Genomic DNA, 15,047 nt, shown 5'->3' with positions numbered 1-15,047 from the left:
TGGCTTAATTGGAATCCACTGAAGGGATCATTTCCGTGTTCAGGGTGCCACGCCTGTCCATATATGGAGAAAACGAAAACGTTCCAAAGCGCAACTACGGGCCAGGAATATGAAATCCGTGATTTCATTAATTGCCGCTCTACAGCGGTGGTCTATCTAGTCACCTGCCCATGCCCACGTAATTACGTGGGTAAGACTTTACAAAAGCTCAGAAGAAGAATTCTCTCCCACGTGGACAATATTGACCGGAATGAAAAAACAAGCGTGGCAAACCATGTACACGAGGTCCATGGCGGTAACCCACTAGTCTTAAAATTTAGAGGTGTTGAAATAATAAGACCCAACGGCCGAAGAGGCGACGTTGACCGTAAACTTTTACAGAAGGAAACAAGATGGATAGACCGCTTGAGAACCATGGCACCTGAAGGACTAAATGAGGCCCTGTCGTTCACGTCGTTTATATGACAACTAATACAGGCAAAACATGTTATGATCCTCCTAATAACAAACTACCACTTGTGAATAAACCTGTAAATACGGGGAAATGTGGCATGAATATCTATCTCTAGGTAGTAACAATTACCATCTAATATTACCATATTAATGGATTAATTGACAGTTATATGGAACACACTATTTAATAAAGCCAATTCAGGTTTAACACACATAGGGAATGCATAAATTGTACCTATAATTTTCTATTTAAAATGGAGCACCAAGTACACATATATGTATAAGAAGTCCTACTAGAGTCTGATACTCTTATTGATCTTAAGCGCTATTTAACATGGAGCATAAAACGTATAGATACCATGTGGCCGTTTTCTCTATCACCAACCTCTGAACATATATCCCTGGTTTTAAGTGTACTCTGACCGCTAGTGTTTTGACAGCCAGGATTACTAATTCAAAGGCATGATTCCATTGAGTGTAGGGATATAGTCAGTCCTAAATCAGCAACAACGGGAACATATTTTAGAGACACAAATCACTAAGTCCCGATATAACTCTACTGCACACGTGCGGGCTGAGCCCCGACAATATATGGTTTTCTTGCAGGACTTTATATATGCAGGGAGCCTGTCAGCCAAGCCTTGGATCATGGACATCCAGCAGAGGCATATTTAACTAAGTCCTGTTCAGACCCTACTGCGCAGGACTTCACATATGCAGGGATCCTGTTAGTCAAGCTCTGGATTGTGAATAGGGCACGGACATCCAGCAGAGGCACATATAACTAAGTCCCTTTTAGACGCTACTGAGCATGTGCTGCTTTTTCCCCGGCATTATACAAGAATCAAGCATGACAAGTAAGGAGGTGGCTTGTCCGGGAACTGGTCTCATCACTGGCTGATAGCTTAGCGAATCAGATGAGTGGATGGGCGGAGCTTCCTGCTTATAAGGGAGGCCAGGCACAGACCTTACCAGGGATGTCAGTATGGGCTAAGACGCTGTGAAGTGCAGACATAGAGGTGTTTGAGGAGTGCAGGGCTCTTGCTGGAGGCTACAATCAAGTATAGTTTCTACCAACTCTAGGGCGTGAATGCACGTCCGGACTTCCAACTAGATAAGCACAGATTGCCCAAAACTGAGACATATGTTATCTGAATTTCTCAGGGCTTTTTCTGTACTATCTTAAGTGGATGCTCTGATGACTATCAGTCCTCCTAGCCTAAAAACAGAGCACTCTAACACTGATATATTAAACAGTGCGATCTTTAGCCATTGGGCATAAACACTTTGGAGATGTGTGTATAAGCATCAAATACCACATCATCCACATATTTGATGCAAGTGCCAACATCGGCTCTGATCGCAAAAAGAGGGGATATCCCCATATACTTGAGTTACACTCTTTAACCCTCTCAATTACTCCATCACAAGTACTAGAAACACTTCAGGCAATTCTGTGCCCAGGCAAATATACCACCATGTTAAATACAGTATAAACCAGTGGTATTATCGGTCGCAGGCGCCGACCACCTGTACCTCTAGAAGGACAATAGAAATAATCACGAACTAACTACATATAAGTGTTATAAGCCCTACGAACCATTCTTCATTCGGGGCATTTGAGTACAAAAGACAGAGGCTATTTGTCTTGATCCTGATGAATCGGCTCACTTATTACATCAGGGCCGAAGAAACGCGTCGATTAAATATTATTTGTCTATCATCCTTAGCCTTCTGAAATAAAATTTATACCGTTATTACCACTGTATAAATAGCAATATAACCGTACCTGTAAATCTATTAAGGGAACGGTAATTAACATCGGTATAGCGGATCACCACGATAAGGTGATATACCTATCCCCTGTCTTGTATGTTCTTTGGGTGTTTGTATGTTTATGTTCGTCTAGTTTTCTGATGTGTGCTGGGCCATTTGGTGGTGTGATTTAGTGTATTTTAAATAAAGTCCTATAATAAAAGTTATCTTTTAATAATAGAACAGATTATCTAATCTAATATTTCTGGGGTACTTTCACAATGAAATTGTATTTCATTTAAAGGACCCAACCTGTCCCAGTGACGACTGCTGATAGTGGAGAGCAAATGCTTGTAAATTATTTTCTATGAAGATACAAAGTCAAAAGTAATCTCATAACTACTTGAAACATTTCCAATTTCTTGCTTATTTCGCAACTTTTTCCCCCATGAGGAATAATTGAAGTTGCGTTATCCGATAGTTTAGTTACTGTGTAGCCCCGACTAAACGGGACAGTAGTATTGTGTTTGTATAAATTCGCTGTAACATGAATAAAACCCTCTGATTTCTTATACATTACAGGTATGGGAGACGGATAGTGATTCTGTGCTGTCTTTTGAAGATCGCGTCAATGGGAACTGGTGCTGGGTTCTCACCTAATTTCTTGGCCTACTGTGTCTTCCGTTTTATGACTGGCATGGGGATTTGTGGTCTCGTCATTAACGGCCTTAGTCTAAGTAAGTCAATGTTCAATTGTGGCACACAATTTAGAGTTTCACAAAAAAGTAAAGGGAAATTTCAGTGTGAAAATATGGGCTTAAAAATTGTATTCTGAATAGCAAGGGCCCCTTACTGTGTCCCTCATGATTTAATCTACTTAGGATCCTCCTGGTGTTAGCTGAAGAAGGGGACAAAGTGTCACGTCAACTAATGAGAGTCCTGCTTGCGCTTCATACATAAAATACATTAAAAATGAAGCTTGCAATATGATTGGTTATATTACGTTTGTGCAGGGCACAAGAATAGCGCCCCCTTTTCTTTCCACGGATGCCATGCATACACCAGACTAAGATGTTAGTATTCACAAAAACTAGTGGAGCACAACGTAGGGCAAATAACGGTAACACAGATATGGGAAAGGAAGTGCTATCCCTACTGGACTCTGGCGTGGCGGGCCCTACCTAGAGAGTGCGCTGATTACTCTGATAGGAACGGCTTCACATCATGAACCTAGGGCACCTATTCTGTTTCTGGAAAAAAAGAGATGGAGGATGAATTTAGTAGATAGAATGAACAAAGTAAATAACAGTACTAGGCAATAGTGAATAAGCTCCAAATAAAATTTGAATAGCCATTGGTACTTAACTGACAGGAGATCGCTGCCTCACCTAACCCCATAGGCAGGACAATAAACAGCGCCCATACAGAGGCGGGGCCGTAATAAATATACTTCCACCATAACTGATTGGCTGGCTAGAGACAACACTTCCCTGACAACCAATCAGCCCCTACACTACGGGAAAATGTTCGCAGGTCGGTTGTACACTTACTGATTGTGGCCGGTGTGCTGCAGCAGGTTGCTCTAGTTTTCCTTTGCACTAGTTTTTATACACATCCTTGACTCTCTAACGAAAGCCACACACCGAACTATTGTTGCATATATTTCTATTTTGGGGTATATAATTTTTTAGATTGGATTTTCCCTTTATGTCTAGTTTCAGTCTCTACGATGTAAACACCGGAACAGCTCTGAGGGTGGAAATGTATTAATTACACAGCAGGTTGTCGCACAGTAATTTCTCGGTGCCTATTAAAGGTATCTGTTGATTACAAATAACAATGACAAAAATTATTCACAAAGCAGCACCGGAATTGCATTTCCTTTAGAAGGATAATTTCACAACACTCCCAGTAATTTATACAACCCACTGTAGTTCGTGTTTCTACAAGTGTCGGTATGTGGCATCCATTAACAATTAAACAATTCATATTTTCTGATTATGCTCATAAAAGAACATGTAACGTTTTGTATTGAACGCAGATTTACTTAGACTGGCATTTTATATGCCAGTGTAAACCTAAAATATGTTGGAGTAAGGGCGGATTTACAGCACATTTTGGTGTACGCTCTTGGGTTCCATCCTGGGGCTCTGTCTGAATCCTGAGCCCTGCAACGGGACAATAGATTTCCATTGCCAGCCATGAATGCATGTTGCACCCGAGCGGCTTGGGTGTAACTCACATCTGACAGCACATGGACACCTGTCCAACTGTTGTCCGATTTAAATGGGCACGGCATATTGACATGCATTAGCATATCCTATTTCTCATCTGTGATACAAACATACATTGGACATGCAATGAGTTGCCATTGATGAAGATCATTGGTTTGTGTGAAAAAAAACAATGTGAATATTTTCATATTCCTATAATGGGGCTGCATGCTGTCCGTGGATTAACCTGAACGGCACGCGGCCCCAAATACGCAGGTGCGTGGAAGACTTAACAAAACACAGAGGTCCCGTTGGAGCAGTTTTTCTGTTATTTTGCGATGTTTGTGCTGCACAGAACAGCATGGTCACTATTCTGTATGGCAGAAATGCTGCAAATGAATAGAAAGCTTCTCAAACGCAGACAGTAGTGGTCTTCAGTTGAGCAATGGAAGCCTAAAGTTCTGGTCCAGAGTTTGGAATTCAGACAAAACCCAAGGATGTCCACCAAAATGTGGTGTAAACTCTCCCTAAGAAGAACCATTGGAGTAAGATGTGCTGTAAGCAAGTTTAAATTTCCTCCTCTCTTTGCTCTATCTTTCAGTGTAAAACACAGTCCCAGAATGGCCCCGCCGCCTCTCAGTTAACTCTGTCCACTTATTTCAAAAATAATAAAAGCAGCTTACAAAATTTTTTACACAAATTTTTCTACTTTTTAATACCAGAAAACTTACACAAGCCCTTGATAATCCCCCCCCTAAAGTTCAGTTAAGTGAGTGCCTAAATGCCGCCAACTATAGAGTTGTATACACAGCAGCAGCTAGGGACCACTAGAGTCCATTTGTGTCTTGCAAGCCTCTCCCAAGGCAAGGAGAAAAATGCACAGCACAACGAAGGTCTGGATCAAGACCAAAAGTCATCCAAATAAAGTATATGGTCCAGGCAGCATAAGATGAAAAGGGGTCGAAACCTTGATAAAGACCGTTTTGACAGGTCGAAACATCGCAGTTTTTTCTATGGAAGAATAAAGAATATAATTTTATTTCATCTTATGCTGCCTGGACCATATACTTTAAATGCTGCCAACTAGCACTATACATGCCATGTGCGTAAAAGACAGTATTGACAATGAGCTGATCTCTCACTGTGCAAATACACTTCCATACAACACAGTATATGAACCCCAATTACTCTCTATGGTACCATAAAAAGTGGTACTATAGAAGGTGTTGTGTGGATATTTGTGCATTATGTAGCCATAACATGAATATAAGCCCTTTCAATTCTACTTACAAACCCATTCTTCCCCTGGGCTACCATTTGGGATATGTGGGCAGCATATAGTGAACTGGTCGGGGCTCCTTGGACTTCCACACTCTTCTCCCACTGGGTATATTTGACAGGCACATGGAGCATTAGTGCCAGTTTTCCTAAAAAGTGGCACATTAGAATTAAGCCTAATGATATTGGAGCTACACTCAAAACAGCCTTCTAGAAGTAGATGAAGTAATTACTAAAGCTCTCATCTCTTGCAGCTATGGAATGGACCCCAAAGAAATATCGTGCAACCGTGTCGCTTATTCAAGGAAGCACTCTAAACACAGGACAACTCATCCTGCCAGGAGTGGCTTACCTAATACCGAACTGGCACTGGCTGCAGCTAGCACTCTCCTTACCTTACTTCTTTTTCCCCATTCTGATATGGTAGGTAATGGTTCCATAGAAGTCTGCAAACAATAACGGAAATGTAGAAGTGTGTGAAAGATGTAAGGCCGCTTCCACACAGGCAATGCGATATCTGCGTGAGAAAATCGCATTGGTGGTCTGTATGATATTGCTGTATTTTCTAGCTGCGATATCGCGATTTTGTGTTGATACAAAGTTAGACATGACGCTACAAAGTTGCGCGACTTTCTAGCGGTCTTTTGCCAGGATTTTCAGGAGAAGGGCTTAACATATAAGCCTTCCCCCGAAAATAAGCCCTAGCTGCATGGGGAAACCCCCCCCAAAACATCACCTCTCAGGCACTGTCATCTCCCTGCGCGTCTTCCCTGAGGCTCCGGCAGACTTGCTTGAAGTCTACGGTCATTGCTTCCTGGATTGGAGGTTCAAAACCCCCACCTCCAGGAAGCGCTGGCTGTGATTGGCTGAGCCGCGGCGCTCGAGAACCAATCAAAGCCAGCGCTTGATGAACCAATCACAGCCATTCAATGCAATATACCATAGGTCTGTGGTGCATATCAATATTCCCAAGCTGGAGTCCCCTTGTCACAGTGTTCAGTGACAAGAGGACTCCCTGCGGAGAGTAAAGAATCCCTTGCCACAGCTGTGGCAGAGGATTTCTTCATCTCCGCGGGGCTGAAGAATTCCTCTGCCACAGCTGTGGCAGAGGATTGCAATGTTCTCCCATTGCTTTCAATGGGACCAGCGCTTCTGCAGCCCCATTGAAAGCAATGGGCTGCCGGCAAGCCCTGCAGGGATTTTCGGGGAAGGGCTTAAAATATAAGCGCTTCCCTGAAAATCATCCTTATAATATGTTAAAAATAAAAAATATACTCACCTCTCCATAGCTGCCGGGGCTCAGGCACATCCAGTCGTGTCTACACGGCTCTGAATCTTTTAACAGGCGGGAATTTAAAATCCCCACCTGCTGAAAGGGCTGTATCTGATTGGCTGAGCGCTCAGCCAGTCACAGGCCGTGCTCAGTCATTCATTGAATGACAGCTGAGTGCTGCCTGTGATTGCTCACAGCACATTCATTGGTTCTGGTGGTGTTCTGCATTTATATTATGAGCTTAACTCAGAGATTGTATTTATGTTATGAATCCATATTAAGAAATATAACCATAACAAGAAGGTTATCGGATTATTGCCTTACAAGGCAAATGGGCCTTAAAAACCAGGAGCCTGGAGGGTTGCATAAAGGGAATATGTGACAAACAAACATTTATAAATCTTTCTAAACTATGTTTTGTTACTTTACTCAACCACATTCCTCTCCAATATTCACCAAAACAGGTGGGTTCCTGAATCGTACCGATGGCTTGCACTGAAGAAACGTTCACGACAAGCCCTTTGGAACCTAAATCGAGCAGCAAGGATCAATGGAAAAAAAGAAGGAACTTTTGTCACTCTTGAGGTAAAGTCCAGGAGAAAATGTTTATGTTCTATTCATAGGCAACCTTAAACAACATTGTGAAAGCGACTTTCTGGACTTGGACAAACAAAGATGTCCGCACTGCTGCTCTGCACTAGTATGTATTATTAGTATGAGACACTAGATGCTGTTTTGATTGGTCAGTGCTGCCCATGTGAGCAGTACCGGCCAGTCTGAACAGCATATAGTGTTTTAGACTACCAATGCATACTAGTACAAAGTATGCATCAGGTAGTCTGAGCAGTGGTGTGGCCATCTTTTTTTGTTTAGACACAGAGGGTCGCTTTAAGTATGCAGAATTGGGGGTATTTATCATCAAGAAGAATGTTTGACACTTTTCTAGCACGCTTTTTCCCCCTCTCCAGCGCACAATTTGCCAAATGTATCATGTTTTTGCATGTTGTTGATAAATTTCTTGCATCTTTTAATGTCTAGAGATGTTTGTACACTTGCGCCTACCACTGACTGGAGTGAGACTACTCATAAATTTTTTGAGACTTTTCAAAATGTCTCAATTGGTAAATCTGATTAAAAACCTCACTCCTCTGAAAACCTCCCTTCCTTTTCTAGACACCTATGAAAAGTGTCTTGTGACGCTTAGCATCTGTTCTTTTGGCGCTAATCAGTACTAAAGTTGTCTAAATTGATTTGCACCAAAAATAAGGCACAATTTATGCCAAACTTCTGGTGCAACACCAAACGTAAATGTGCCTCAAGGTTTTCATTTACAATATCAATGTTTTCAATATCATGTTGATTTAACAGCAAGCTGAAAAGCGATGCAATGTGCTTCTGGAAATATAGGTTCTACTGACATCTAGTGGCCAATGGGAAATCTGCAACCATTTTGATGGTTTTGTAACAATTTCAGCATGGAGAGCTGTGACCAAATAAAAAATAAAGCCTTTTAAAATAAATTAAACATCTAAAGATTTAGGTTGCTTTCGCACGGCCGAGAAACTTACGTGAGGTTTGTATTTTGCAAGTCTCACGAATATGAACCCCATTCTTTTGAATGGAGTCATATACACAATCGTGGCATGGCCTATATTTTTGCGTTCCTCGGAACACATTTCCCATTGCTTTCAATGGGACAGGAAAACAATGAGAAACACTTGCCAATCCTCCGACTTGGCTGAAAGCTGCGCTGGAGGATCACTACTTTACTGAAGTGATGGGAGGTGCTTTAGAAAGAAAACCGCCTTGCATGCACGGGTAAATTGCATATTGGCAAGAGCAATATTGAGCTCTAATTCAGATGAACACTCCCATAGGAAACTATTGGTTCTAACAGACACGTGTTTTTCAAGCGTATAATTTTTTGTGCACCTGGCTCCCCATATGAATGAGCCCTAAACAAAGTTCAGGATAGCGTGATGGTAAGGCTACAAAGTAGAAAATCGGGGTTCAAGTCCTGGCCTGCTCAGTTCTTGACAGGAGAAGCCCTTTCTCTGGAGAATCCACCTCACCCATACATTACATGGGCAGCTCAATGATTGGGTTGCCTTAGGCACCAGGCCAGTTAAGTGCTAGATCCAGCGTTTCCATTGTTTTTTGTTCTGCCCTGCTCTGTTCACACCCATTACACTTCAATCATTTGAACCCACTGATAATAGTGGGGCTAGACAACTCTCTGTGTATGGGTGCAGCTCAACTGTCCCCTGACAGAAGGATCAGGGACATTGAATTTCAAGGCTTGATCCTTTTGTTCCCCAGGAGATAAGCCGCTGTCAGGGCTTAAGGCTGCTCTCACACAGGGAGCTGTAAAAACTCAGTGTTTTAAAGCATTTTCGGGAGGCGTATCATCTCTCCTTAGGGAGAGCACCAAGAAAGTGAGTGAGGGGCCTTATAAGACCATCCATGCACCTCTGGGTAATATGCAAATAAGGGAGATGGAACAATACCTCTGGAACCACCTATTAGATGGCAGCATTTCTTCAAATCAGTACTAGACCCTTTATACGGTTCTTTATAGTAATGATTGGGAATTGAAAACCAAGCTAGAATCCATACACTGGCAGCTGTTTGGGGGGTTTTGCCTGTGTAGTAAGCGTGTATTAGTGTGTAGTAGGATCCAGGCTTGGCTAGTGAGAGGCCTGTGATGTGAGTCAGGAAGGGTATCCTCTCTGCTTAGGGAGAGCAGCTAGAAGGTGAGTGAGGAGACTTATAAGGCCATTCAGGTTTCTCTGGGTAACATGCAAATAAGGAAGATGGTGCATTTTCAAACGCGTTCGACTGTGTTTTTTAACACACCCCATCATTGCAATGGGTGATGAGGTTCGTTAAAAATTGCTGAAATGTACTAAAATAGAGAAGACAGAGTTTGAAAATCATGGTGAGAAGCCCCATTGCAATCAATGGAGGCTTTTACAGCGTTTAGCATGGCGTTTAAAACGTTGCACTAAACGCTGTAAAAAAAAACACATGAACAAGCTGAATGCTCGTGTGTATGTGACAGCCAGGGGATGCAGCTGTCCGGCAGTTGTTGAATGTGTACGAACAGCTTAAATGTTTTTTGCTATCTGTATTAATAACAGTCACTTATCACTAGATGGAGGGAGAAAATCATTTAATTTCATTTCCTTTTGCAGATGTTGACACTGGAGAATGAGAAAAACTCAACGAACGTTTCTTCCAAACGAACGCCACTTGACCTTTTTCGTACTCCAGCTATGCGAAAAATGACCATTTACCTCTCTATGTCATGGTGATAAATCTTATTCTTGTTATAATGGTCAAAACATTCTGTACTGTGCACGGTTTCCACTTTAGCAAAAAGTAAAACCACAAGAAAATCTAAATACTATTTTATATTTTTTTAAGGAAACTTGAGTAGATCTCCCACCATATAAATGATACTTTGATGTGATTTTAAAGAGGTTTTCCCATCTCATTATTCAACGTTCATTGTGTTTAATACGTGAAATGGAGCATTTCACCAATTTGCCTCCTGTGTCCAAAATGCAGCGCTGCAGAGATATCTTCCCTTTTCTAACTTCACCGTATACAACTTGTCCATGAGAGCGATCCCCACCTGGCCACTGTTCTGCAATTCATCTAAATAGGACTACTTCCGACACAGTAGGTCAGAAGCCCTCCTATGGAGGTCAATAAACCTTCTCTGTTCACAGAATTTATCAGGGCTGGCAGAGTGCCATCTCTATGGCCAGTTACACACTGGCGAGAAAATCGTGTGAAATTTGTGCATTGCGAGATGTACAAATATGAAACCAATTCTTTTGAATGGGTTCACTCACATTACCGATGTTTCCCTGCATGGCACTACGATGCAGTAAACAAATCACAGCATGTCTTGTCTTTTTGCGATATCGCCCATTGTCTTCAACGGGGTCAGCGGCAGCAGCAACGGACCCATTGAAATCAGTGGGAGAACTCTGCGATCCTCTACTGTGACAAGCCATGGTGGGGATTTCCTTCATCCCCACATTGATTTGAAGGTTGTTTTCACATGAAAACACCTTACTACCATGTGAAAGCCCCATGGAGGCAAGTGTAAAAGAGTCCTAAAGGCCCATTTACACGTAACTATTATTGCTCAAAATTCGTTCAAATGACCAAAAATGAGCGATAACCATTACATGTAAATGCAGACTTCATGCAGCTTTCGTTTGAAGGATGATTTTAAAGTGAACTTAAAATCCATTGTTCATCTGCTGAGAAGTAAAGCAAACACATTTACCTCTCAGTAGACCTCATGCAGTTATCTCCACAGGAGTCAGCAGATAACATTGTAATCTGCTGTCAGCCAGGAGGAGAACAGTGCAGCTGTGTTCACAGCTGGGTGTGTGATTAATCACTCACTGGCCTCTGCCAACAGCGCCTGGAGGCCCTTTTACATGCAACACTGTATGCAAATAGATCGGTAATTCTTTCAATCGTTTGAAAGATTATCTTTGCCTGTAAATGGGCCTTAAGGGTCTGTTATCTCTACCTAAATTACAGAGATAACACTCCAGACTGTACTGACTTACTGGTTTTTGGTACAGAATCTGCACTGCAAGTCTACAGCAAATCTGCTTCGTTTCTATGTGACCTTATTACCTCCCTTATTGTAAAGCACTGCCAGATATGTTGGTGCTGCTTAAATGTTCCCGTTAGGGCTTAAACACATGGGTGTGTTTTTGCACCGTTTTGCGGCAGCGGAAACTATTAAGCGGAACTATTAATTTCAATGGTTTCGTTTTGACTAGTAGGATTCTCGCGCGTTAATACTACGCATGAGAAAAGATAGGACTTGCCCTATCTTTCTTGCATGTAGTGTTTCTACATGCTGGAACAAGACCCTTAACAATTTCCCCGCCTTCGGTCAGTGTCTAATTTAGAATCAACATAACTGTAAATGCTATTTAATGCATTTTAAAGTCGCATAACTAAATGCTAAAAATGTTAATTTTTCCATTAATGTCATGCTGCGTTGTTTCTTCTTCATTTCCATGTTCCCCCTACAGGTTCTCTAGCAGCTTCTGCTTCTTTGCTATTGCACTGGATATCCAGCGTTTTGGGTTCAGTTTATATCTCCTACAGCTGATTTCTGGCTCTGGGGAGATCCCCTTTAGAATCCTCGGCACAGTCTTTGCTGCTTACGTGGGAAGACGATACGCAGTTTCCCTTTCTCTTATATTTTCTGGAGTCCTGATCCTGGCCAGTTTGGCAATTCCCTCTGGTAGGTGTTAGTCATGTATGTTACTGCCTAATTCTGGTTTTATACAATCACTTGATTTCTCTGGACACCAAATTAGGGTAACTGTGATAAACATAATGGGGCTTGACAAAGATCTCAGTTGAGATCGAAACGTTGCCAACTTGGACCAGGGGAAATGGAGTCGGTTTTATCTCATCTATCAGTGTTGGCGCTGCCTACTTTCTACATTGGAACTCTTTGTTGGATCTGGCTCCAATCCTAATGTGGGCTGGGGTCCTGATTTAATACTTCACTAGTGCATTGGTATATGTGAGTGCTGCGGATTATCTCTTCTACATAACTATAAATGGAAAGACTGACAGAAATGTAAAAGGGGTTTTCCAGGCAAAAACTATTGATGACCTATCCTTCAGGAGCTTCAGAATTTATGCGTCCGTGTCTCATGTGTTGAAGACCGCATAACCACACTAGATTACATCCCCGCTGTGAAAGATGTAAACTGCAAGATCAAACTCTGGCGCTAAAAGGGGGATGATTTGGAGAACCGCTCAAGGGAGAACAATCTGCATATTTTTTACCAGAGGAATTTGTGGAAAAATGGCTCAGAGATCTCTTCCCAGATGTACCCTTCTCCAGGGCCTTCATCATAGAACGGGCTCATCGGGTCCTGGAGAAACAACTAATACCTGATGCTCCACTATGGCCATTGCTTGCTCCCCTTCTATAGTTCGAAGATCAGGACACAGCACTGCAGCTTGACACTGCCATGAAGAGATCTTCTATGAAAATACCTCTGTGTCACTCTTCCCAAACTTCTCAGCGGACCTACAGAAGTAGAGTGCATCCTTCACTGGTGTCAAGAGCAAGCTGCGAGAGTTACAGATGCTCTACTCCATGGTATGTCCTGCACATCTACAAGTGCTGGATGGAGAGCAGTCCTGATTCTTTACCTCTCCTCCGGAGGTGAAGGATTGCTTGTCTCTTAGACACTGGGCCGACAGACATTCATAATGGGCTCTTTGTTTCATCCAGACCCTGGGCCCAGGTATTGCTTGTTCTCTGACTCCAGTATACTGATTTCCTGGAAATGCGCCCCCTTGGTTCACTGGACTTTGGGGGTTTCATATAGTCATGCCATGGGAGAAGTGTCCCTGCTCGGTATATAACCAGTGTTTTTTGTTCATACCCTAAGAGAAGTAACCACGGTCTCTCTTCCCATATGGGGAAGGAAATGCTATATTGGCAGTTAGCTCTGATAGCTGGACTTTTAGTCATCCGCTATATTGATAGTTAATGTATGTGTAGCTAAGGCTTGACTACTGCTACATAAACATCCCCCTTACTCTTCAGCACGATTCTCATTGTTTAAAGTGGTTTCTATAGTTGGAGGCATGTTGTGAATACACCTTTTCGATTATCCTCTGGTATTTCACAAGCTGTTATGTCATATGTTTTTCCCAGATTGTGTGACTTGTTGTATGCAGTGCCTCATTTCTGTTCCTTGCCTCTTTGTGCCATTTGATTATAGGCCCACACCCTACATGCTTCAATCTGCACTCCCTGGGGTATATCAGGTATCTCCTGATGCTACATCTTTACCCACTCTCGCTAGTATAAAATGTTATGCCTTGGAACATCAGGAAGACGGGCTCACCCAGGAAAAGATCTATGATATTCTTACATTCATGCAACCCCCATATATTATATCTACAAGAGACCCACCTTACTCTGAAGACCACTGATGTACTGCACAAACCATGGGTTCAGTGGTCACGCCACACATGCCACTCCTCATACTCTAGAGGTGTCTCCCTCTTAATCCATAGATCACTTAGATGGGAACCTGAACAGATCAGAACAAACTCAGAAGGCAGGTACATATTTGTCCTGGCTAGGATTAATTAAATGCCTTATGAGCTCGTGTTTTTATAACCCACCACTTGCTTCCTTAGCCATCATCGCAAAGGGAACCTTCTTTGCCCGTCTATACCCTGATGCTACAGTAGTATGCATGGAGGACCTAAATATGATTATAGACTCTCAATTGGATAGATAGATTTGAGGTGGCCCCTTGGGACACAAACACAGGCAGCTCCACTAGACTGACTGGTCAGCTATCTGAAATAAGTTGGATAGATCTTTGGCGAGCATACCATTCGACTGCACGTGAATTCTTGCGTCCTACAACTCACAGACGTACTCTCACCAATATTGATCACATCCTAGGGTTCAGGCTTAGGGGCCCAGTTGCAAAAGTTTAGCCCGGCTACCCCTTCCTTTACCACACTTGATGACTGCTGGCCATGGTCTGCTCTAAGCTTTCTGCAGCATCACTGGAACTCTTAGGAGGCCGAACCATGTGAAACTACCAACCAGGTATGTTGCTAAATTCTGAAAAGATTAGTGGCATGCACTCCAAAACTCATCACAGCCTCCTGCTCCACAATACACACCCTTTTCTATCTATCTCGTAGGCACCATATCTATAAGACATCTTTTAGAACACTGGGTTAGTTAGAGTGGTATACCTCTAAGATCTAGGATACCTCAAAACCAGGGGCGTAATTATAGAGGATGCAGGGGATGCGGTTGCACCCGGGCCCAGGAGCCTTAGGGGGCCCATAAGGCCTCTCTTCTCCATATAGGAAGCCCAGTACTATGAATAAAGCATTATAGTTGGGGGCCCCGTTCCAGATTTTGCATTGGGGCCCAGGAGCTTCAAGTTACAACTCTGCTCAAAACAATGCTGTCACCATATAATAGATACCAGTTCTACACAGTGATAGTGATTATATTACATTTAGGCCTC

The 15,047-nt window shown here is 42.5% G+C and overlaps 1 protein-coding gene across 2 annotated transcripts in view; it reads left to right on the top strand.

The window, feature by feature from the left end:
• LOC136582122 (solute carrier family 22 member 6-B-like) overlaps positions 1 to 15,047 on the top strand; it is a 55,703-nt gene that overhangs the window by 22,320 nt on the left and 18,336 nt on the right. For both annotated transcript variants that reach the window (XM_066582935.1, XM_066582934.1), the window contains exons 4-8: positions 2,791 to 2,945; positions 5,954 to 6,122; positions 7,437 to 7,557; positions 10,167 to 10,282; positions 12,045 to 12,259. In XM_066582935.1, coding sequence (XP_066439032.1) covers positions 2,791 to 2,945; positions 5,954 to 6,122; positions 7,437 to 7,557; positions 10,167 to 10,282; positions 12,045 to 12,259 — 776 coding nt within the window. The remainder of the gene's footprint in view (positions 1 to 2,790; positions 2,946 to 5,953; positions 6,123 to 7,436; positions 7,558 to 10,166; positions 10,283 to 12,044; positions 12,260 to 15,047) is intronic.

The sequence above is a fragment of the Eleutherodactylus coqui genome, chromosome 11, assembly GCF_035609145.1.
Source record: "Eleutherodactylus coqui strain aEleCoq1 chromosome 11, aEleCoq1.hap1, whole genome shotgun sequence".
Lineage (NCBI taxonomy): Eukaryota > Metazoa > Chordata > Amphibia > Anura > Eleutherodactylidae > Eleutherodactylus > Eleutherodactylus coqui.
The sequence above is the reverse complement of the archived record's forward strand: the minus strand, read 5'-3'. Positions and strand labels throughout refer to the sequence as shown.